This window comes from Zonotrichia leucophrys, chromosome 2 (genome assembly GCF_028769735.1).
Source record: "Zonotrichia leucophrys gambelii isolate GWCS_2022_RI chromosome 2, RI_Zleu_2.0, whole genome shotgun sequence".
Taxonomy (NCBI): Eukaryota; Metazoa; Chordata; class Aves; order Passeriformes; family Passerellidae; genus Zonotrichia; species Zonotrichia leucophrys.
The window spans coordinates 9,628,584-9,651,947 of record NC_088171.1 but is presented as its reverse complement, the minus strand read 5'-3'; the positions used below and the strand labels follow the sequence as shown (position 1 = coordinate 9,651,947).

The window sequence follows — 23,364 nt, the reverse complement described above, 5'->3', positions numbered from 1 at the left end:
AAAGCAGAGCAAGTGCATTGTTTGGAAGACACCCTGAACAAAGGTAACCCTCAGAGCTGCAGCTTCCTTGGCAGAGTGGGGAATCACAGCTCGAAAGCTGAAGGTAGGAACCATCCCAAAGCAGAATAGGAATGTTTGGAAAACAGTGATGACTGAGGCCAGCCATTAACCCAGCCCTGCCAATCCCAGCACTGAACCACATCCCTCAGTGACACATCTCCAGGAATTTTAAATTCCTCCACCAGTGTGACTCCATCACTGCCATGGGTGGCCAGTTCCATCAGTACTATCAAGACCAAGAAGCAGTTAATATTAGATTCTTTTAAAACTTACTCAGTACCATCAGTTTTTAACAAGAAAATGCACAATTTACTGCAAAAAAATGAGTGTTTCTGCAGAGTTTCAAGAAAACTCCAATTATTTTATTCACAAAAGCAGAAGTCAATAAAAATATAGATATCCTGATCAGTTTTACAGACCATGTTAATTTCTTCTCTCCTTCACTGACAGGCAAAAGCATCATGAAAAAAAAATAACAAGCATTTACATCACAAACCATTATTAACACAGATTCATGTATATTAGCAAATATTACAGGTCCAACAAATATTCCTCTTTTTCCTTTTTTTTTTTCTGTGCTGTAGTGCTTTTCAGTGCTGGCAAGAATATGTGGTAACTGGTATTTAACTAACAGTTTTTGGTAGAAACTGAAATGTATGAACTCACTGCATTCAGTTTTTTCTCTGACAGAATTTATTGAGAATGTTTGTGCTCTATTATTCAAGTGATGCCAAAAAAAAAAAAAAAGTCAACACTGCTACTAATAGCATCAGGAAGCTCATTTTTTATTATTTTTATGGAGCACCTCCCCAAAAAATACCTGAAGATATCCTCCTCATTCAAATCAAACTTCTGTCAGCTCAGTGTTTATGCAGGGAACTGGAGCAAAATCTTCCCTCTTCTAAAGATATAGAAATGTTCCCTAGAAATCAGCTTTGTTACATTTATACAAGTCTGGCTTTCAGGACCATGATGGAAGACAACAGAGATTAAGTACAAGGCCAATTACTCCTGGTTTGGTTTGCTGTGCTTTATTTTATTTTAATCTACCTAATAGGACTGAACCCCCATCTGGAAAAACTCTCACTGGAAGAAAGAGACCAAGTGCTAATTTTATTTCTTTATTCCACTTTTAACGCCTTTGAACTTTGTAGAGGTGAAAAATTTGTGAACTCTTCTATCATACAGACCTTGACAAAAATGTTTGTAGAACAGGTTACAAAACTACAAACCCAAACCTGGTTGAAAACAAAAACCAATCAGAAAATGCTTGCTTTTTCAAAAGCAAGTACTGAACTAGGAGGAAGAAACACTGTAGTACTTTAAGGAAGGGCTGTCTTGTACAGAAACCAACCCCAAACTCATAATTATTACTGCTTTAATTCTGATGATCAAATCTACAATAAAATTCCAGGTTGCTTGCATGCAGAGTGCTCCTGCCTCTGCCTACCTCAACCCTGGGAGCATCACCACTGGGGGACAGTTTGCTCTTCTTTTAAAATCCAGAAAATCCAGCTTCACATAGAAACAATTCTTGCTATGTAAGTGCTACAAGAGATCATTTCTAACCCGCTGCTCCCCAGGACGTGACTGTTACCTCTCACACCTTTACCTCCTGTTCCTTAAAACATCCAGCAATAGATCATTGAAAAGCAGAACTCGTGCTTCACCCTGCGTGCCTGAGAGCAGCTGGCAGAGCTGCAAGCACTGGCTGCTCCAGGGAAAGCCCCACTGTGCCCTCAGTGCAGCCTGGATCTGAAGGGGTGCAGCTGCACACACCTGTGCACAGGGACACACATCTGCTCTGACTGCCTGTGCCAGTGTCACATCTACAGGACACAAACGTCACTGAGTGCTGCAGGACAAAGAAATGAAACACCACAGTACTGCCAGCAAACTCAGGTTCTCTCCTGGAGGTTTCTGCAGCTCTGTGCTTGCTGCCATTACAGCCCTGTGCAGTCACACTCCCCCAGCCTACCCTCCCTGTGGCTCCCCTGCTCTCCTGGCCACACACAGCAATAGTGGGCACTGGCTCCTTTTCAAAAGCACAAAGTGGACAGTACCAGTCACCAGTACTTGGCATGACTCCAACACAATCTTCAAAATACAAATATTTAATAGAAAAATTTAATTTAATTTTACAAAATACAGATACAACACTACTCAATGTAGCAAAATAATGGAATTGAAAAATAATTTCAAAATATTTAAAGCATTAGGTTCTAAAATAAATAATGCTATCTAAAAGAAGTGTTCAGGTTTTGAATTAGGAGGAGGCAGTTTCACTATTACTGATCTCTTCAACTTCTTTACAAGTTTCATAATTTATGTAGAAAAATATACAAGAAAAGAATTTGGGATAAAGAATAGGTTGAGCATGTAACATTTAACATAAATAAAAAGCCTAAAGCAAAACCAAAAAGAAAACCAATAATTTTATTTCTGTACATCAAGACTACAAATAGTATTTTAACACTTCATTTATTACCCAAATTAAGAAATTATACATTTTTATATGGTTACTAGTAAACATCTTAAAACCACTCAGTTCCCCCACATTTAAAAGGATATTGCTGGTTACTGCTTATTAAATAGGAAATCCAGCAGAGTTTCCAGTAACAGCAAAATATTTTTTTGCATAAGAGATGAATACAAATTTGATTGTAATTTTTGATGATTTAAAATATAAAAGTAAAGTTCAGAGGGATGGACTGATGAATCTTACAGTCTGAACTATAACTCCTTTTCTAAACTCCCTGGAGTTTGCATACGAAACCCTACGATGTGCCTACTGTTAGAGGATCAGCTCCTTCCATGTGAGAGCAATTTTTCTCCCCAGATATCAAATTACATTAAGCAGCATATTCCCACTTACTTTTCTCAGCAGAAATACTGCAGGGAAATGGATATAAAAGCTGTTTAATCACAAAGAGAAGTTAATTTGTTTAGTGTCTACGGCACAGATATGGCATTTAAGATGGAAAGAAATGATAGGGAAAAGGAATGTGAACACCACAGGCTTCAAATATAAAAGATAAAGCCTGATAACTTTGGTTCAAATAACTTTAATAATTATTACATGTATATTTTTCCAAAGTGGTGATTTCTATATGTACTGTATGCAATAGGAGACTGATTCATTTAAAACCAACCAACCATCAACAAACCTGTACAGGCACAAAAGACAGAACAGGACAGAGAAAACCTGGAAAGTCACATCCATTCAGAACAGTGTCCAAGTGATAATGATGCAGCAAAGGTTGAACTTAAAATAATGCAAATCTGTTTTCTTCAAAGTGTTTCAAAAAGCACAAATGGAATATTACACCCATTTTATCTCAGTGTCTACCATCTTGAGGGAAGGTAATATGAAACAAAATCAGATCTGCAACAACTGTCAGAGCATCATGCACTATGCTGAGTTGGAAGGGGTCAATCAGGATCATCCAGTCCAACTCCTGGTCCTGCACAGCACAACCCAAGAGTCACAAGTGTCTGAGAGCATTTTTCAAATGCTTCTTGAACTCTGGCAGACCTGGGGCTGTGACCACCGCCCTGGGGAGCCTGTTCCAGAGCCCAACCACACTCTGGGTGAGAAACCATTTCATGACACCCAACCTGAACCTTCCCCAGTCCAGCTCCATGCTGTTTCCTCAGGTCTCATCACTGTCACACAGATCAGTGCCTGCCTCTCCTCTTCCCCTCACAAGGTGGTGTTACTGCAGTGAGGTCTCCCCTCAGTCTCCTCCAGGCTGAACAGGCCAAGTGACCTCAGCCACTCCTCACACAGCTTCCCCTCCTGGCCCTGCACCACCCTCATGGCCTCCTCTGGATGCTCTCTAATGGCTCAATGTCTTCTTTATATTGTGGCACCAACACCTGCCCCCAGCACTCAAGGCGAGGCTGTGCCAGCCCAGAGCAGAGTGGGACACTCCCCTCCCCTGCCCAGCTGGCAAGGCTGTGCCTGATGCCCCAGGACAGGGCTGGCCCTCCTGGCTGCCAGGGCACTGCTGGCTCATGTTCAAATTGCCATCAAGCAGGACCCCAAGGTCCCTTTCCACAGCTGCTCTCCAGCCCCTCATTGCCCAGCCTGTCCACACAGCCAGGGCTGCCCTGTCCCAGGTGCAGAACTCAGCACTTGCCCTGGTTGAATTTCATATGGTTGGTGATTGCCCATCTCTCCATGATTTGTAAACAACTCTACAATATAAGTTACAATGTTAGGTTGTCAGAAATGAGCATTTTCATCCTCTCAATTCTGGGATATCTGCAAACATCTGCTTGCCTTCCTTCTACAAGATTAATTACAGGATGTTAGCCCTGTCTCATCCCAATGCACCGCACAGTACACAACTTTATTGCCAGTTTGCAAAATTATTTATGTTTGAACAGCACAAAGCCAAAGCTTCATCTTTGGTTAATTTCACTGAGATGTCACTGTTCTTTAAATGTGCTCTTTCTCCACATCAACACAGAAATCAGCCACGCTGCACACAGCATTCATTGTTTTCAGTCATAAAGCAGTGTCAACGCAATATTCAGTAATGGAAGCTAACTAAGAAATCGTGTTTAGAAATGAAACCTATTTGAGGGCATTTGGTAAGACACAAGAGCTGCAGAAATGTAGACAGAATTCCCTTAAAACTGCTTGGGTATGGGTGCTGCTTATAGAGTAGGCACTGGTTCGTTCTTCTGCAGGTCATCCACACAAGCATGGCTTGGACTCAGCTGAGTTCAAATCCAGCAGCACATTCAATGGCATAGAGGAGCTTGCTTCGCATCAGGTTCTCGTCATAAAACTCAGGAAGCTTCAGCAAGTTCATGCAGGTACTGGCAGTAGGCAGCCTGTCTAAATCTGATCCTCCATTGTGAATGCAAAATGCAGGATATAACTCCTGGAAATGCAACCAAAACAAAAAACAACCACATATCAAAAAAAGGTATACAAAAGCCAAAACTGCCCTGTAGCAGCTGGCACACATTTCTACAAAGTAAATCACTGGATGAAAACCTGTCACAATGACACTCAAGTGCCATTTCTTTCACTCCTCATACCACCAAAGCCACTCTTGAATTGTGTAGTCTCCCTCTGCCTTGTCCCAACAAGATCCACTAATTTGGAACACACAGAGCAATTTATGTGATTCTAAGGAAAACATAATGATTTGTTGTTGTTCATACAGTCTATGGTACAAATTTGCAGTGCTACACAAACATAATATCAATGGGCATAGTGAGTCTGTAATGATAAAAATTTGTCAAACCCTGATTATTCTTTGATGCATTAACTACTGATCTGAAGAACATGCTTTAAAGACATTTTGTATGTAGTATTTAACTGGTTTAATAATATCCCATTTATCATCTTCCAAAAAGTAGTATAGTGAAAAATATATTTATTTGTTACCTCCAAATCACTGCTTTTGCTGGCAACACAGTATTCATTTTATCAAATGCTTGCCTGAGGTAAAAAAGTTCTGATTTCAGAAACTGGAAAAAAATTCCAGCTTCAAAGGCAAAAGGTCAATGAGATTCTAAGCTAAATTATTGTTCAAATGGAGGCCTTAAAAGTATTTCATGGCTAAAATGTTGCATTTTTAGTGTTCCTTTCAAAATGCTAATTGAATTCCCCTACTCTAGCTTTAAAAATGGAAAAATGGAGTTCTAAATTGAAATGTCATGCCAAGGGCACCATTTGTTGCATAATTAAATACTGTACACTGGGAAACTGCAATAGTTTGGAAGGGAAAAGTATCATCAATTTATTATGTGACCTGATTGGAACTTAACAATTTTCAACCACACTTTAATAATTCTTTTTTTAATCTGTAACAATCGCATTTATTAAACTTATTAAACTTTAATTAGCTTTAGTAAATGTTATTCTGAACCTGACTCTGGCAATGAAAGTTGAACATTTTTAAATGATGCAAAGCTAGACTATGTTATCTATAAGCTATGACTGTCAAGATATTTCCTAATCTTAAATTAACATGCACTGACTTAAAGAAAACATGCTGGTCCCACAATATAATGCATACATAGAAAACTTCAGAGTGAGAACCTGAAATACACAGAAAACTTCAGAGAGAGAACCAGAAATTGTGTTTCTCCCAGAAAAATACAGCACACACACTGGAAGTGCACACAGATTTTGAAGATGGTTTGTGTTCATGTCTCCCATCAACATAAACACGTTTTCATGCTTACTTGCCTGGCAATACTCAGCACTCCTGTGGCCTCCCACTCTGCATTTCCCAAGCTCCAAACAATGCCCTGTCAGGGGCTAGCAACACATTTCTGCTGATAACAAACACAGTCACCCACTGCCTTTCCAGGCAAGCCCCTGCTCTGGAGGCAAATCCCTGTTCACAGGTCCTGCTGCAGCCACCCCAGCTGAGGTCCCGCTCAGAGCCAGCAGAGCAGCTCTAATGCCCTTTCAGCTGCTTCCTCTGCCAACACTGCTGCCTGTGGCTGAGCATGCAAGCCCCTTGTACACTGAATTCATCTTTTAACTTACTGCTTTCATGCTGAAAGTCTGGTGACTAATTCTCATTTTTTCCCAGCCATGTCTGCTACAGGCAGTTTGTGGCCCATCTCCCAAGTGAACACACCAACTGCAGCTTTCCACATTTAGCTTTTGAGTGTGCCACTGTCAGCCTGAACATTTTTAGAATTTTGATTCACTTCCTCCATCTCTTCAAATGTCACACCGGATACCTCAAAGCTGGGTACCTACATCTGCATTTCCTCCTCTCCCCTTGTAATTAAAGAGGATGACAACCAATGGGAACTTCTGCTTACTTGGTTTCCCCAGTTGTTTCCCAGTTCTCCCTTCCTTATGTGACTGATGTGCACTGTTCTATCCTGGTCTCATCCCAAAGTTTTCCAATTGCTCCTCCTGCTGTCCTGTAAAATCCTATTTATTGCTAGAATATTGCACAGTGATATCTGCATGGACTTGGGGGGTTTAGGAGAAAAGCCTGCAGATTTTTAAATAAGGAATCACATCAATAGATAAATACCAGAGACAGGATTCATGTGATTCAACAGCCATGTCCACTGTCTCCATATCCCTATCTATGGACACTCTTTACTGTTAAAGGGGATCTGGTTAGCATGTTTTGGGGAGCCTGAGACATGACTCATTTTATCCTGAAGCTGACACATGAACAGTCAGACCAATCAGCAACTGAAAGTGCCAGCTCCAATCCTAGATGTCTATAAAAGGAGTGTGGCTGAGCTATAGATTACAGATACTGAAGATGGAGGATGTTGCCCATCCATCCACATGGTAACACCACCACACAGCACTGAATGTTCCCACATTTTAGAGGAAATGATGTGATGGCTGGTTCTTAGCCAAAATTTTGCAGTCCACTGAAATTCATGGGTAGAACAACACCAGAATTTAGTTTCAAAATGTCTTCACCTTGCCTTGGCCTCTCTTTAGTTTTATCAGCAATACAGCAGATTTTGATACTTAAGCTTCCTTGTAAATAGCAATCTGGACTGCAGCTGAATATTTTGCTGCTAAGAGTAATGAGATGTGAGCTACAAGCAGATAAATGGCAATTACAAGAAAATACATGTCCTGCTTCAAATGCTTAATTTAAGAGGATCAAATTTCATAACTGCTTTCATATTTTAACTTCTCTTTTGCCTGACTTAGAAGACACTAGGCTTAACCCAACCTGTTGCTTGAAACTGGTAGCAACTCTCCTTCTGCACAACATGAAATGGCAGCAAGGACCTTCCATCACACACAGCAAGTGCCCTAATCAGTGATTTGCAGGCTTATCAAATTTCATAGTTAAAACAGAAAGCAAAAGAACACTTCATTACATATTTTAAAACTGTACTTATTATACATGCAAATGCAAACATTGAAGCTGTTTCTGTAGTCATGGATGAGAATTCTCAAATTGCAGATTCCTAGACAAGAAAAACTGGAACCAACATCTGCAGCATTTCTAAAAGCTTGCCAGGAAGTCAGAGGACATACCTTGAACCCCAGAAGAGGTGGTCGAGAACAGCTCGTTACAAATTTGAGCAGTTTGCGTTTCTCTTCATCAGTGAAGCTTTCTACAACCCTCCAAAATATTTTAATTACAGGATGGTCTGCTGTGTAGCCACCTACAATGAGATTTAAATGATTTACAGCTAGAATAGTTCTACGTAATAAATAAATTCTTCAGAAAACCTAGCATCAATCTTGAAGGTCTGGGGAAAATATTACAGCCAGCAGGCTTGTATTGTTAACTTCTGGTACCTACATATCTGCCATCACTGCAATTTCAGTTTCATTGCTTAGCTGTGCTACTTTATCCTTCAGCTTCTTAAATGCAGTTTTCTTCACTGAAGCCTATTTTAAATTAATTTAGTTTAGTATTTAGCTAGTAACTTCAGATTATTGCCTTTCACTCCAAGAGTGGGCAAAATCTGCACGACCCAGGATGTTATTGAATGAATTTGCTCACCCTGAGGTAAGCTTAGATGTGAACTCATGATTTGGTAGCTACTTTTTGATTACATTCATGATAAATGCACGGGACAAATTAAGTATGATACCTTCATTTTTCAAAAGCAAAATATATGACCTCTCTTCAGACTGTCTGAGAAATGGTAAGTATCTAAATGAGGCAGTAGAAACTACTATCCCAAAGTAATTTGCAGACTTATTTTCAGATTGATCAGACACAGTCTAATTTTAATTTAGAAAATAAATGCCCTCAAGTTTTCTGGCTATAAACTTGCATTTAAGCATGTGAAAAAAATAAACTGTGTATCTCAATTTCCTACCATTTATAAAACTGGGTTGTAATTTTAACCAATTTTCTGAATTTGGCCAAAAGTAACAAGAATGACCCTGCAACTTTTTTTTTTAAAAGGTAGAATGAAAAGCAAGTTCAGTTATTCCCAAATCAGTCATAACAGATTTTTTTTATTTATGTAAAATATGCTTACCTGAATAGTTTGTGAAAGACTTAAGGTCATCCAAACTAATCGGAACTTGTGCACCAGAAGTCAGAACCTGAGGGCAAAGGAAACGAGAGCGTTCCATTAGAGGCAGAAATGAGCAATGATTTCTGTTAGGGGCAGTTGCTGTGAGCAGCTTTAGGCACAGTACCTGTATTTCCTGCTGGTCAAACATGCGCAGCCACTCGAGGTTGACGACGTTGGCCAGCCCCTGGCGGAAGGCCAGGCAGTGCTGGCGGATCTGCTTGTTCAGCCGGTAGTCGGCCACCAGGTGGATGTACGCGATCCGGTTGGCGCTGGTGACGGGGATGTCCTTCCCACCTGGCTTCAGCTCAACCACCTAAAACACAGCCATGCTCATCACCTGGCAAACTGCACTTCTGTGCCCTAACTGGGAAATGGGGCTGCAAAACACTCGAGTCAGTGATGTATCCCTATGAAGTTAAAACATTCTAGTCAGTGATGTATCCCTTTGAAGTTGGCTACCACACATTCAGGAATATTCACCTCAAAGAAGACAGAAGATTAGGAGGAGGTACAAAGGTGTTTTCTCTGGTTATGTGTAAGAGCACATTCTGTGCACTGAGACCTCCACTGCCAATGCAGCTCATCACACAGCCCCATGGTTTGTCATCAGAAAGCAGGATTAGGCAAGCTGTGTTTGACTGGCTGGGCTCCTCCCCAGCTGCTGCTGGTGAATTCTGCAGGGTCACATTATGGTAAAGCAATGGCTGCTGTGTAGCAGCCCCAGAGCCTGCAAGGGCTCCCTGGGGGTCAGCAGCCTAGGATAGGAAATGCCTAGTCATGATGACTGGACCTTAGAAGCCCCTCTCTTCCCCCTTTGGACCCTTGCTTATCTCTCTGTAAGACTATAGGCCACTTTCCTTTGACTCTTACTATTGGACAATTTCTAAAACCCCTGTATTCTATAAAAACCTCTACTTTTGCCCAGCTCAGGAGAAGAGCTGTCACTGAGAACCTTCACAGAAGATTCAATAAAGACATTGCTGTGGAACCTCACACAGCCTTCTCCTCTCTCTCCCTGTGTCTGCCTACTGGCACCTAGCAAGCAAAGAGCTGAAATCACAATGAGCTGATAATCACTAAAAGAGCTGATATCACTTAAGCTTGCTAAGGTTGCCTGAGGCTAAGAACTGCTTGGGAACTGGGACAGCCTGTGCTGAGCAGGGCTGGGCTATCCGGATCCACTGCAGCCCGCTGGGGACACCCTGAAACCCGGCCGGAGGCTGCGGTACTGCTGAGTCAAAATCCCAAGCTCAGCATTCACAATTCATCCTGTGGAAAATGTACTCAGTATATTCAATCAAAGTAAAAAAAAAACAACCAAACAAATCAAGTCTTACTGGGAAGCTCAACTTTTGTCCTTCAAGTGCACCAAGGTACCTCAGTATGGGAGAATTTTTAAAGAAAAACTCCAGAACTAAAGACACTGTACTTGCATTAAGATATAAACCAGGTTCAAAGATAGCTGTAATTAGAACACTATAGGCCTTCACATATTCTACTCTTTACTACATGGGGTTAATTCAGTTAAGCAGCAGCCCAATTGGAAGGTATTATTAGAGTACTTAAGAGAAGAATTTAAAAAACCTAAAAACGTAATGCCATCACCTTCTAAACTCTTCCGAAAACTGTTGGTTTTTCCCTACACTCTAGAGTCAGCAATTTCTTCATTTAAACCAACAGTGCACTTCAGTATGTGGTAATAATGGGATCTTTAGAGCACAGAGAATTAAACACATGAAGAGCTTCTTTTCTAACATGTTACCTAGTAATGCAAGCTGTTCATGTACTAAGCAAAATGTGCAAAATGGTATGATTAAAAATTCACAGTGCTTTTGAGCATTCAGACTTTTTCTTGATTCATAGCTCTTTATGACAAAAGAAACCATTAAGATCTGTGAATTCTGACCTCCCAGATCACAGGCCAAAGGATTCTGTCTAGAGATTCCTGTATTCAACTCCATAAATCCACAGATGAGTTAGAGCGCATTTTTAGAGACGTGCAATCCTGTGATTCTGCATCTATCACTTTCTTTGATAAGCTACCACAACCTGAATTACAGCAGGTGTTAAAAATATGTCTTACTTCCCACTTTAATCCTTCAGCTGCAAGCTTCTGGCTTTTCTTAGCTCCTACTCATCAGTACTCCACCATGTCTGTGTGCAGGTACTGATAGTGCTTAAACCCTACTCCTGCAAGAATTAAGCAAAAGGAAGGTGTCAGTGTAGGTGGCACCATTTCACACCCTATACAGATTACTTTGTTCCTTCCACAGGGGCCAGGAGGGCTCTCTGGGATCCATCACAGCACCTGGCTTGGGATACAGTCAGGGATCATTTCCAGAAGGGACAGGCCAGTGCCTGGGGCCAATGGCTGGCCTGAGGGTATTTTTACTGGTAAAGTCCACATGGAGTATTAATAGAAGTGTGGGACATGTTCCATACCACAGTGGAAACAGCTGATGGGAAGGGGCTCCTGCACTGCTGAGCTCTCTGTGCTTCATCCACTGTACTAATTTTACTACTGTTGCTGAACAGTTAATCATCAGATTAATCCAATTATTGACAAGAAGTATTCTAATTTTTACTTCAAATCCAATGGGTAAAGTTTGTTCATATCTACTATCCTTATTTCAGTGTTGAAGAGTTTAATCAGCTCTTTCCTTCCTCCTCAAATATATCCATGATGTATTACTTAAAGGCAGGAACTTCATTCATCTTTCCAGAGACTTTTACATAGAACTAAAGACAGTTCTTTTAATTTCCTCTTATAAAATACCTTTTACCAAGCCTAACAAGACCAGAAAGCTTTCTCTTACTTCTTAAATTCTCATCCTCTTTAGCTTTACAAGATCAGAGCAACCAGAGATGTTCCACATGAACAGATCAGTGTTGTGACCTCAGTATTACTAACACTTCACTATCTACCCACTTACAAACCTTCTCTGCTTGTTTTGCAGAACCCCTTGAGTTTTTGGCACCAATTAAAACAATCCCTCTCTCTGAGGTATGGACACACTGAATTAGGCCATTAAAATGCATTAAAGCATATTTGTATCACCTAACTCATCAAGCATCTCTTAAGAATATGCACACCCAACAATACACTAACAGCTATCACTCCATGTGCATACAACAGTTTCTGTGAGCTCAGTATTTACACTAAAAGATGCTTGAACTGACCTCCTTCCTAAAACAGCCCAAGGGAACTACTGGCAGGGTGTTCTAGAAAACTTCTGTATTTTAAGTTCATCCCAGCACTAGGTGAAGCAAAATGTCTGACCTTCCCTGCAGGCCAGCAAACAGAAATCAGGACACAGATTAATTTACATTTGCGTTGTAATAGCACTGGCTCCACAGTGCTCTAGGGATGTTAGGAAAGCTGTATTCATTCTATAATAAAAAGCTGTTCTGTTCCTATAAAGTTCTTCCTTCAAAATAAAGGAAAAAAAAAGGTGTTCCACTATTTTTAGAAAACAGGACAAAGTTGTTTTGTTTTTTAAATCCTATTATTCCTTTCATTTTTATATTTTTAAGTAGCAAATGTTGATTTCTGATCCAGCAACATTTCTGTAGCTGCCCTTCCTCCCCAGAGCCCTGCATTGCCACAAGTACAGGCACAGCACTCAGTTAAGGGCATTTCCTGGGGTTTTCCAGAGACCCAACTATCAATTTTCAGAGTTTGCCAGTGTGAGGTTAATTTTACCACTGTTGTGTAAAAGTATCATCTAAGACCAAAGAAAAAGGGATAACAGAACACAAATAATAAATATGTTATGCCAAAAAGGCAAAGAAGGATGTAAAATAGAAACCAGTAACACATGGTAAGCATAAAACTTAAGTAAAGGTAGATGCACTCAGTGTGTTAATGGCACTGAAGGAACTATCGTAGAATTCCCTCTTAATTCTAGAAGTCAGGAATGATTGTTGAAGAGTTCCTTTTCAAAAAGGCCATAGCACAACTTAACTGATCAAAAACACTTAATCAGCTTTATTTTTATTTTATCCATCCAGTCTTGGCCACTAGATGGAGCAAGCCAATAACCCAGGTTACCGGGGATGGCCACGCGAGAAAACCACAGCCCTGTGTCATGTATCTGTTCTGCAGATCTAAGTTTAAACAAACAAACAAAAAGCATTTTAACTTGGTTTGTAATCAAAACCGCATGTACTAAAGGCAATCAAACCATAGATATCCTTTAGGTGAGTATTCAGATTGTTCAGACAAATTTGATTCCCAGCTCACAAAGTGCATCTTCAAAATGAAGGGGAAAACACCAAAAGGGGACAGAAAAGTCCCATATGATGAAGACATAAGATACTTTATCTCTTCACAGAATCACAGAACCTCCAGTGCAATTTCATACAGCTCTTATAGATATTCAAGAATTCCTACAAGATGTGAATCTTCTCTTGGCCTCTGATCACTTTTGTTCACATCACCCCTACAGTTCTTCCCCCTTTTGAAAAGAAGTCGATAAAGTTTCTTTTCCCTTTCCCTGTCATCTGCCTTCCAGATGTCCATGCAGAAGTTCCAGGTAGGAGATTGCATATGAATGCCTAAAAATGCATTTTCTGTAAGTGTTAGGAGTCTGCCTGAGAAGGCTCAGCCTCAGCTTAATTTCTTTGCTGCTGAAAAACCTCTAAAATCATTCAGCTAAGCCACCACATCCTAGTAAAGAGGTTGTCAAGACAAACTTTCAAAACTCTTTTTAGGGCTTCAAAATTTTCCCCCAAAGAAATTTAAAAGCAAAGAACTCCCCTTTGGTGAGTCAGCATCTTTTCAGAGACAGCAAGGGCATTCACATCTGTTTAAAAAGCCCAAGGTGTCCCAAAACCAAGTTCTGTATGATATGGATTTCATAGAAACTGAATATTTATTATAGTGCTTCTCTGTGGATTTGTGCCTTCACACTTTATTTATGGAATCTTCTGATCACACTCAGCTTGTGATCCATGTATTCTCAAGTATCAGTGTGAGACCGATGTTCTCAGGCAGAGTTTCTGAGTGCAGCATCCAGCATTTCTGAAGGAAGAGGAATGAGTGTTTACATCTCCCTCTTGCCCTGGGCAGCCACAAAACCTGCTTTCCTCACTGAAAGAAGGGGAGGGAGAAAGGCCTGAGAAGAGAAGATATTTTCTTGAATTTGCTAACCTTATTCTTACAGACCTTTCCTAAGCATCTCATCTACAAGATAAAAGGAAACACTAAATCAATATACAGACCTGTAACCACAGGCTGACCTCCTCTGAGACTTTGCTACTGGCCACCATTTTCTGCAGGAGACCCAACAGCTGAAATGTGGGCTGGTATCACTGCATTAGATAGATCTTTATCAAAAGCTATTTGGGGCTGGAAGATAAGGTTGATGGCATGGCTCCCCTAATTAGCAGGTCTAATGTGCAAATTATTAAGTACCTTTTTCAACTTCTGGTGAATGCACTTTGACAATAGTTTAATGGGGTCTAAAAGCACATTACAGGATTGGAATCAATACACTGATAATAGAATTTCTACCTTCTACTACTGACAGAGGCAATAGAGCCCCTTTTGAATGTGTCTTTCATTGCAGATAATGCTTTTGTGTCACAATTGGTGGATGGACACTGCCATGAGCAGAGCTATTTACAATGATAGATTTATGATGCATTTATTGGGCACTAATTTATTAAACACTAAAGTGGTTGTTTAGCTGAAAACTACATATAATGTACATTCAACCTAAGGAGTGCAAATTAAGCTCTTTTCCCAAAGTGAATTAGCCTTACCTTGGCACAATCCATTAGTATGCAATGGTTACAAGTCAAACAGCAGATAAAATGTATTTATCCATATGAGGTTATGAAATGAAGTATAAGGTTATGAAATGAAGTATAAAAAGAGACTTGTTGCACTGAAAGGCAGAAGACAGTGACAAGAACCAATGGGTTCTGTTGAACTACAATAGGCAGTGAGTCTCATAAAAAGATGGCTGATACTTTGTGGGTAAAATGTTCAAGTATAAAACCAGCAAACCATCATCAAAATATTTATTTTAACTTACATTTCACCTTGTTATTCAGTAACTCACTAATACATTAAATCTTGCTTTTAAAGTTAGGCCAAACAACTACAAATCATAAGTCTTGAAAACAGCAGCCAAAGCCCTCATTTTAGTTAGATGCTAAACTGGATTTGTGTTAGCTGTGACCAACAAAGCTATTACTTTAAGGAGAATTAAATAAATAGTTTTAGAATTCAGACTTTCCCCTCACTGTTAAAAATCCCAGATAATACTGGAAACTGCCATTTGGTGTGCTCTGCTCCCTAAAACCCAACCTCTGTGTGCTCAGCTCAGTACCAGCCACACAGAGCACTCAGAATGTGCTTTTGGGTACATCTGCATCACACCTTTATCTCAAGTTTTTGAGTGTTTTTCTAAAGACAGTGCAGGTCAGATGTTTACCTATAGGTAGTGTAATTCAGGGAGGAAAATTACATATGGCACATGTTTAATATTAAATGTTACCTCTCCCCTTTAGTGTGCTTTAGGAATCCCAAATCTGAGGGTACTATTTTAAAATTTAACCCAATCCAGATTTTAGGATCTTCTACAATGACAGGAAATGAATGACAGGAGAGTAAGATAAAATCCAAGCCTGACTCTGTTCAAGCAGAAGTCCTGGCCAGCAAACTTGCCCTGACTTAGGGAGCCTCAGAGAATTCAACTCCCCATTTCCAGGACAGGTCAGTGCCCCTCACTGGAGATGTGCTCAGTCCTGGCCCTGAGCAGCAAACCCAGAGCACTGCTCACCCCCTGCTGGAGTCTGTTCCTGAGTCACAACAGGAGCTGAATTCAGATCTGCTGCTCATCACAGTGTGGTCAGCTCTACTTTTTTCATCCATTATTTGCCATAATCAAGTGTAAGTTTAGAATCCTCAATTTTAAATCCTCAGAACTGAAAGAGGAAGCATGACAGAAGACTTTACCTAGGAGGTTACCTGCATTAGCACACTAAGGCAGGCTTTTAGAGCTCTAGTGATATTTATTTTCTACTATGAGTGATCTTCAGTAGACACAACAGAACAAATAAAAGCTGTAAACAAATTATATGGTGCAACTGCATTAAAAACTCAGACTTAAGGACCTAAGTAACTGCTTTTCAGAAACACTAACACCATTCATCCCCTCTGACTAATCTGGTATCTCAAGCCTTAAAAAAAAAGGGGTGGGGGCTAATAAAAAAATTGAGGTTGATCAAACTTCAGGCCCTCTTACTTTGTAAATTACAGATACATGAGACAATACTTATCTCACAATAAAGAGTCTTTCCTATCAGTATTATTTAAAACCTGTTCGATTGCTACCTGCAACTCTAGAACTAGGCAGTATTTCTGTAGTTTACACATCATCTAAGTTTTGCTATTATTACAAGTGCAATTGAAGAAACTATTTTTTTTTCAAGAAAGATTCTCAAGCAATAGAACTTTATAAGTATGACTGTTAGAAAATCACTGCAGTTTACTCCTTAAAAGACCAGACCTTTAAGTAATCATCAAAAGTTTTTTTTTAAAGTACACAGTTAGCTACTCTCAACTCCAAATATTGAACCACAATTCCAACTGATGACTTACAGCACCTTTAACAGCTGTTTCCCATCATATTTAAATTAAAAAATTAATTAGTAGGGATAGTAAAGATTCATCAGTCATAGATAAAAAGAAAATAAAATAAAAAAGAAACTAAAGAAAATAAAAATTCAAAGCCATTCTTACCTGTGCTTCCCCAAGGTCATTATTTACCACGGTGAAGTTGAGTCCAAGTTCTTCCACATCTCCTTCATAGCTCTTTAGAAAAAGCAAATTTTTGTACATCTCTGGGTCTAGTGAAGCTAAATGATGGATGTCAACATCAGCACTTGTCCCTAATAATTTTGAGAGGAAGAAACTAGCAAATGGCAGCTCCACCAGCATATTTTCATAAAGAGCCTGAAAAATAAAGCAATTAAAAGCACATTAGATATTACTGTTTGTAGATGCAAGAATTCAGAAGGTTTCTCAATTTTTGAGTAATTCTGTCCTAATCTGGTGCCTGAGTAGGCTCTTCTAGCATGGAAATAGCTCAAATATTGCATAAATTTAAGAATATTCATCCAAAATCTGAAATGTGAATATTCTTGCAAAATACCAAGGTCCCAAATCTCACGAATTAATTATGTTGTGATTTAAAATGCAAGGTCATTGCTTATCTGTCATTATTCTTTATCCAAACTGCATTTATTTCAGGAAAACTAAGGTTTGCTAAAGGACAATGCAACTGCATCAAGAATGTCTTACAAAAGAAGTTTACACCTCTACTTCCATTTGCACCATCACAAGCAGCATTATTCCATTCATATCAATCACTGCATGAAGAACTGTCATCCCCTTAGAGTAACTCTGTGAAATCAGTACATTTTAAACTAATAAAAACTATCTGGTGGATGTTACAGAGATTCATGGCAACACCTTTGGTGAACTCCACTGCTATAATGCCACAAAATCACCAAAACATCCTCATTCCCAAGCCAAGGGTTGACCAGTTCTGTGCCACAGGTCCAATCCTGTCTGTGCCTGACACTGCTACAGATGTCAAAAAATTCATGAACCAAACATGTACCTGACCCAAATCTTCTGACTGCAACCTCAAATTATCCCCCTGGATAATCAGAATTTTCAAACTCCAGCCACACCACTCTAGGTTCATCCACTGTATGAGCACATTTCCATGTAATGTAAAGTATCTTTGCATTGTTTTTTATTAACTCAGTAATAAATGCTTGCTTAGAAGAAAAAAGTACTTATGGTAGCTCTCAGAAGGAGAGGTGCACCCTTCAGGGCTATTCTGAATAAAGCACCACTGCTTTAAAAAGCCCATTCCTGGTACATGCTGCCCTTCTCACTTTCCACTCTGTTTGCCACATCAGCATCTCTACCAGTGACAACCAAATCTTTACAAAACATTAATAGCAATGCCAGGCTGATCAGACAAGGCATCACCAACACAACATCACTGTAACATCATTGTTTGCTCCCTTTTAAGTCTCCAAGAGCAGAGTTTTGGTGTTACTGAATTTCTTCATAATCTGCTGCAAACTTTGAAAAGGAATCCCACTGAGGGGGAAAAAAAACCAAAACTAAGAAAAGATGAATAGATGCAGCTTTAATCACTCAATGATATTGCAACAAAGACTTTAAGAAAAATACACACAATTCCTTAAACTTCTGAAAGAACATTTTTCTATGAGGTGAGTTAGACCTTGCAAAAAAAACCTGAGAATAACGAGTTCAAAGCCAAAGGGTGCATTATATTTAGAGCCATATGATTTATTCAAGGTGTAGAAGTCAAAATCCTCATTTGTATAGCTGACTTTAAAAGCAAACTAGAGGGATAAATCATTAATTTGCAATGTGTAAGGTCAGTGTTTGCTGTTCCTGCATTAGTAACAATAAAGCTATTGTAATTCCTTAAATATATCAAAGCTACCCGAATTTAAAATGGAATTCCATCTGTGACTCATAAAATGTAAATGCAGAGGTGTAATTTTTTACACAAGGCAGGTTTAAGCCTTTAGAGCATTCAATATACAAGGACTAATAAATGATAGCACTAAAAACTATGATCACATCAGCTAAATGGATTATAAATTAAATTTCCATAATGTATGCAACTGAAATACAAATGTAGACATAAATCAAGGTATTTTCTAAACACAGGTTAATTACACAAATTCAAAACCTGTCTATTTTTTATGCAAAATAATCCACTTAGCATTTTTCAAACTGGTCTTAAGTCTTCACCACTTGCAACACTTGATCCTAGAAGCCTATCAATAATTCCTTGTCAGGAAGAAAACAGCAATAGGTATATTGAAGAAACTTGTACGTTATTTTTCAAGTGTCTGTCTTTTATGAGTGTTTATTGCAAGAAATTGTGCCAAAATGATTTGAAATAAAAAGGATTAATTATGGTAGAAGCTTTTTAATATAAGTGAGTGCAGCTGCAATGCAATTAATGCAAATTGTGATGCTATCAGGAAAATAAATGTGAACAACATCACTGGCTATTTCTGTTTGCTGCCAAATAACTTCAGTAATTTACTACATTAAGAATCAATAAAAAAATAATGCATTTCAAATGCATCACTATTAATCTTCAGGTAGTTCCAAAGTGAACATTTATAACTTCATCTAAAAACTATATAAAGCATTTTTAAATAAACTAAATTGTGCAACTTGAGAATAACTTTAATTACTCCCTCTCTTAGCTAAGTGATTGCAATATTCAAAATAAAGTATTTTTGGAAAGAAGACAAACAGTAGTGTTTTAATTAGTTTGAAAGTCAAGCTATCCTAATAAAGTTTAATAAAAAATGCACTAAAACTCTGGTGAATAAAGTCATGATGAACTTGGGTTTTACTTCAAAGAGGTGAAGGCCACCATTACAGCCCCAGCACTGCAGAGATGCTGAGAAGTGCTGTGTACAATATGAGTAAATAACTGAAACTTTTATTTTCTGGATTCCATCTAACTTTTCTGTTTCTCAGGCAGCACAACTGATCAGACTACCTATTCTTGCTAAAAATGTGATTCCACACATTGCTGCCAGGGCAACAAAACCCTCAGCTGCTGATTGCCCTGGGTTTGTTTGCAAGTAGAGCAGTTGGACAGTGGAGGCTACAGGGTCACTACAACCTGAATAAGGTTCACAACTTCCAGATTATTTCTGCTGTGGTTTCTTTGGGCTGTTGGATTTGGGGTTTGCAGGGTGGGTGTGTGTTGGTCACAGCAGGGACACTGAAGTTTCTTCTAAATTAGAGTAATTTCCAGCTTACAGCCATGGCTGAAACAGGGCGGGAATTGCAGAACAATTTGTTTTCACCAGGAGCAAAACCTGCCAGCTGCCCATGGAAGCCCACCCTGATGGGGATTTTACTAATGCTAAATCTGAAGGCCAAGAGGGAGACTCCCCTCCTTCCTTGTTTTTCCATACTGGACTGCCTTGGGAAGCTGTAAGTTACCCTGTGTTTAAACTCAGTTTTTTGCCTGTCTGAACTCTGAACTGGCTTTCCACAACATCAACATCAAGGAGGCAGGAGCCCAGATCAGCAACAGGAAGGGAATGGTGACCACCTCCCCAGAGGAAAGCAGCTCTGTCAGATTAGTCAGCTGCAGTGTGAAGCTGCACCATTAGACTACATTTACACAGTCCTTTAATAAAATATATGGTCAAGCTCTCCACACAGACCTTGTTCTCTTTCTTCCTTGTTGGAAATTTAGCTGCTAAGGACTGGAAAAGTACAAAACTGTGGCTAATTCCAAGTCCTGCACCTGTGTTGATAGCATGTCCTTGAGGCCTAGCTGCAGCAGAATAACAAACAGTGAAAGAGACATGAAAAAAGAGAGATCTAACCCCTAAGGAATGAGGAAGAGTTGATGGTATAGTTTAACCAATAGATTGCTTAGCTTACAGAATATTCATAAGCTTATTACTCGCTGTATAAGTGTCTGATGCTCTCTCCAATAAACGGAATTTGCTTATCACTCATATTGAGTGTCTGAGTCTCCCCTCACCGACAAATGGCTCAACCCCGACAAAGGCCCTCATTCCCGGCGACACTTCCTCTCACAGCCAATGAGCAACAACACTGATGGCAGAAACTGGCTTGCTCTTGGACAGAGATTTCTTCTGTTTGGCTAAATCAGAGCTTCCTGTCCATACACTGCTCCAGGAGCTCAAAGCCAGCAAGTTCACCCAGTTTAACCAATGTCTATTTTAAAACTAATGTTTAAAACTTCGAATACTCTCACCTTTTCAGAAGCTTCCTTTCACTGTGCAGCAACCACCAATGGAACTGATGCCTTTCTATGCTGAGCTCTGACAGCTCCCATCCCCAGCTTTCCCAGCTGAGCCCCTGACCCCACTGGCTCTGCCCTGCAGCCCCTGAACTGCACAGGCCTGTGGAAGGCAGAGAGTGCAGATGGGAAGTCATGAAAGGAGCAAGTGGTGGCCATGGATGGCATCAGATTTCCACCTTCTATGTTCACATGTGGAGGTCAACACCAACAACCTTAGCCCACCCTGCAGAGCTCTGCCTCCCTGCAAGGCTGGGCTATGAACACTCCAGCTGGACAGAAGGGCAATTTGAGGTACAAACTTGGGTAAGAGGCTGCTCTGAAGCACAGGCAGTGATGTTCACATCAAGGGCAATCCCACAAGCACGGTGATGCTCACAGGGTGACACATTCCCAAGTAGCTAAAAGGCAATGTCTGCTGAAAAGGCCAAGCTGGATTTCCCAACACTCTTTCAAACTCATGTAGATTATGGATGCTCTTTATTTAAAAGCTGACATCTCTATATATATATATAAAAAAAAAAAGTAATTTAAAAGCTTCTGAAATTACTAAACAAAAAAAACTTGTATTGCAATAAAAAATTATTTTTAGTACTTTACAACCCAGTGTTCTAATTATGTCAAATCTTTTCTATTTTCTGAAGAGATGGTTAAAATGAGGGGTTTTTTTCTGGTTAAAAGGTCAAGAGCAATTATTTCACTAAGGAAAAAATAGTATTCAGTGAAAGAAACTTCACCCACCTATCTCCCCCTTTGTGAGAATGACTGCAGAACACAACAGAATATTAAAAACAACAAAGTAAGAGAAAGCCTACTGTGGTTAGGAAGTTTTCATTTCACATGCAGTCTGAAGTTATTCCTCTTTTAAATACCCTCAGCCACCTGTGATTACAGTGCAGTTCCACAGTAATTGATTGCTACAGGGACTGGCCTTTACTCAGTTTGGTGACACAGATCACAATGTGGGCATTTGAAGTGATGAAAATATCATCTTCAGACACAAATATACTGAATGCACTCACTACACAGCTGTGATGTGGAGGAACAAGAAACAATTCTTTAAAGTAAGCACCTTTCAGAACAGAGGCATGCAATTAATTTCTGTAATACATTATGGAAGAAGGATCTGGACTGAAGGACAGCTGCACATAGTGACAAAAAGAGAAGGATGACATTTCTCTGGACAAGGAGAACTGTCATCCTTTCCTTCTTCCAACAAAATAACAGTTGTGCCTGACAGAGACTACAGATGTAACTATCACAACACCATTTAAGTAATCCATAGCGTATTGCACTCCAATACAAGGTATTGTTCGAGTATGACCCCAAGATTGGGGAACTGCTCTTCAGAAAGAGAAGATTCCACACCACATTTTAAATTTGGACAAAATGTAAGCTACTGGAGTAATTTCAACCAGATTAGCCATATACAGCAGAAGTTACACAAGCACAACAACATACTGAATAAGGTTCAACAAATTGCATAAACAAATTTACAGATGAATTAATTAAACCTCCCTCCCTGTAAGGCAGCTTTAGTGCCTTCACTTACATTTTCAGATCTACAACTAATTCTCATTTATTATTTCAACTAAAATCTTTCTTAAGAAAAATAATCAGTCACTGCTGCTACTTTCCATTAATCCCTCACAACCCAGAACTGTATTTTAAAGCATAAACAATGCTAAAGTCATATCCCTAGAAAGATGGGATAAAGCAATAAATGACTGGACTTAAATTCAGTTATTTCCATAATCAGTCCCCAAGACCACAACCCTTTCTATTTCAGTAATTTTAAACAGTTACTATTAAATAATACTTAGCACTTACAGAGTGCAATAGATCTTCAAAGCTGTACAGAACCATTAATAAAAATGATCGGAAAATAGCAAAACCATTAGAACTTCCTTCTACCTTATTATTTATATCCTAGAAATATTTCATCACACTCACAAAGCTATTGGGGGCAGCAGAGACTTTTCAACCCTAATAAAAAAGATTAAAAATTTATGTTAAATTAAAATCAACATGTACTCATATTTTGAAGCATTTTTAGAGCTAACATTTAGTAATCTCTAGATAAAAGAAATTCTTAAAGATGTGCTTAATAATGTGTTTAAAATTGAGGAAACCCCAAAATATATTGTTTCTAATGCCAATACAGTAAAATAAAATTATTTCTCCCCGGTGTGTGTCCCAATGCAATGTTTCCTGTTACCCTGGAGCTCTAAGCCACTGTTTCCAAGCCTCTGAGCAGTAGCAGATGTTTAGATGCATTTGTATCACCACAGTAATGGAAAATCTGGTGCATTATCCTCCCTGTATTACTGTGAAAATTCATTGCTTGCCTTTCTTCTGTCTTTTAGAAGAACAAGAGTCCAAAATTCCACAGCTTGATGCCTGTAATGAGGCTTCAGCAAGCTTC

General features: G+C 39.4%; 1 protein-coding gene across 2 annotated transcripts in view; it reads right to left on the bottom strand.

The window, feature by feature from the left end:
* Positions 1-407: 407 nt before the first annotated feature.
* The window catches only part of UBE3C (ubiquitin protein ligase E3C), a 77,955-nt gene continuing 54,998 nt past the window's right edge, over positions 408-23,364 (bottom strand). For both annotated transcript variants that reach the window (XM_064703900.1, XM_064703901.1), the window contains 5 exons: positions 16,820-17,032; positions 9,191-9,379; positions 9,028-9,094; positions 8,066-8,196; positions 408-4,955 (listed from right to left, as the gene is read on the bottom strand). In XM_064703900.1, the coding sequence (XP_064559970.1) occupies positions 4,785-4,955; positions 8,066-8,196; positions 9,028-9,094; positions 9,191-9,379; positions 16,820-17,032 (771 nt within the window). In that variant the 3' untranslated portion in view covers positions 408-4,784. The remainder of the gene's footprint in view (positions 4,956-8,065; positions 8,197-9,027; positions 9,095-9,190; positions 9,380-16,819; positions 17,033-23,364) is intronic.